Consider the following 1,259-nt stretch of genomic DNA (forward strand, 5'->3'; position numbering starts at 1 on the left):
TCATGCCGTTGCGGAACTCGACAAAGGTGCCCCTCTTGACGGGGATGTCGAGGTCGGCGATGTAGTGCAGGCAGAAGTTGACGAGCTCCTTGTACCGGTCCTCGCCGATCCAGCGGATGAAGCTGTTGGAGGCGAGCGGCTGGCCGAGCTTGTACGCCGTCAGCCCGTTCTCGGCGAAGCAGAAGTCGAAGAGGGAGGTGACGGGGGCGCCGGCGGGCTTGCCGAGCTGCTCTTCCTGCTTGACGAGGTCGGAGCCGCCGACGAAGCCGATGGCGCACTTTTGGCGGAGGGACTGGAGGAGGAGGAGGATTTCGGGGGAGGCGTCCTTTGAGGAAGAGAGTTGTTTGAGTTAGTGAGACGTGTTATTGTGAACCGTTTGGGACTGGCGATTTGGAGCAATTGGGGGTATTATGGGGTGTAGAGAGGATGAACAGCTGTTTCGAGAGTGGGATTTCGACTTACAAGACGAGCGGGCGTCAGTGTGCCGTCGACGTCGAAGAGGCAGATGGTGTCCTTGAGAGGACGCTCCTCGAGAGGGGGGTAGGAAGGAACAGACATGGCGGGCAATTAATGGCAAATATTGCTGGTTTTCGGAAGAGAAGAGAATAAAGACGATGGATTTATCGGACTGGAGAAGAAGAAGAAGAGCAGGAGGAGGAGGCGGAATTATATGCCAAATTTGGCAGAAACAAATAGACAACAGATTGAAGGTATCCAGAACTTCGCAAATGGGTTCAATTCAAGCGGGATGTCGAACCTGAGGGGTCAGAATCGCGCCGGGCGGTCAAAGGCGAACCTAGTGCGTCCTGTCATTGGCCAGCGGCTCGTGTTAGTGCGCAGGCGCTACCTTATTGGATGGGCTGCGGTGTCCCCTGTGCTCACTGTATTTACAGGCGATCCTTAGGTTAGGTTGTGATGGAACCTCGTACAGGGGAAGCCCGGAAATGATTGAAATGGATGACATGTGGTGATGAGCCACTAATTTCAGCGTACGAGCCACGTTTCAGCAACTGAATTGACAAGTTGGGGCTGTGCTTTGCTGTTGGTGAACAAGGACGGACAAACTATATGATACTGGATACTGGGCGGTTGTCTATTGGCAAAGGCGTTCATGGATCAGTTGATCAGCTGGCTATTGTAGAATTGAAGGATGTCGTAGACATACACAGCCTCTGAAGTAAATGCACGGGTAGGTAGGTATACAAGTAAGGATATCGCTATTCCATGTATACGTGGGTAGCTTGCATCAAAGATAAAAC

General features: G+C 52.9%; 1 protein-coding gene across 1 annotated transcript; it reads right to left on the reverse strand.

Moving 5' to 3' along the window:
• Window positions 1–558, reverse strand: BBK36DRAFT_1132758 (hypothetical protein; the record flags this gene model as incomplete). Its single annotated transcript, XM_024892037.1, has 2 exons — window positions 1–325; window positions 463–558. Coding segments are annotated over 2 exons (421 nt in total), but the record flags the coding sequence as incomplete, so codon positions are not given.
• Window positions 559–1,259: the final 701 nt, after the last annotated feature.

The sequence above is a fragment of the Trichoderma citrinoviride genome, assembly GCF_003025115.1.
Source record: "Trichoderma citrinoviride strain TUCIM 6016 unplaced genomic scaffold BBK36scaffold_400, whole genome shotgun sequence".
Taxonomy (NCBI): Eukaryota; Fungi; Ascomycota; class Sordariomycetes; order Hypocreales; family Hypocreaceae; genus Trichoderma; species Trichoderma citrinoviride.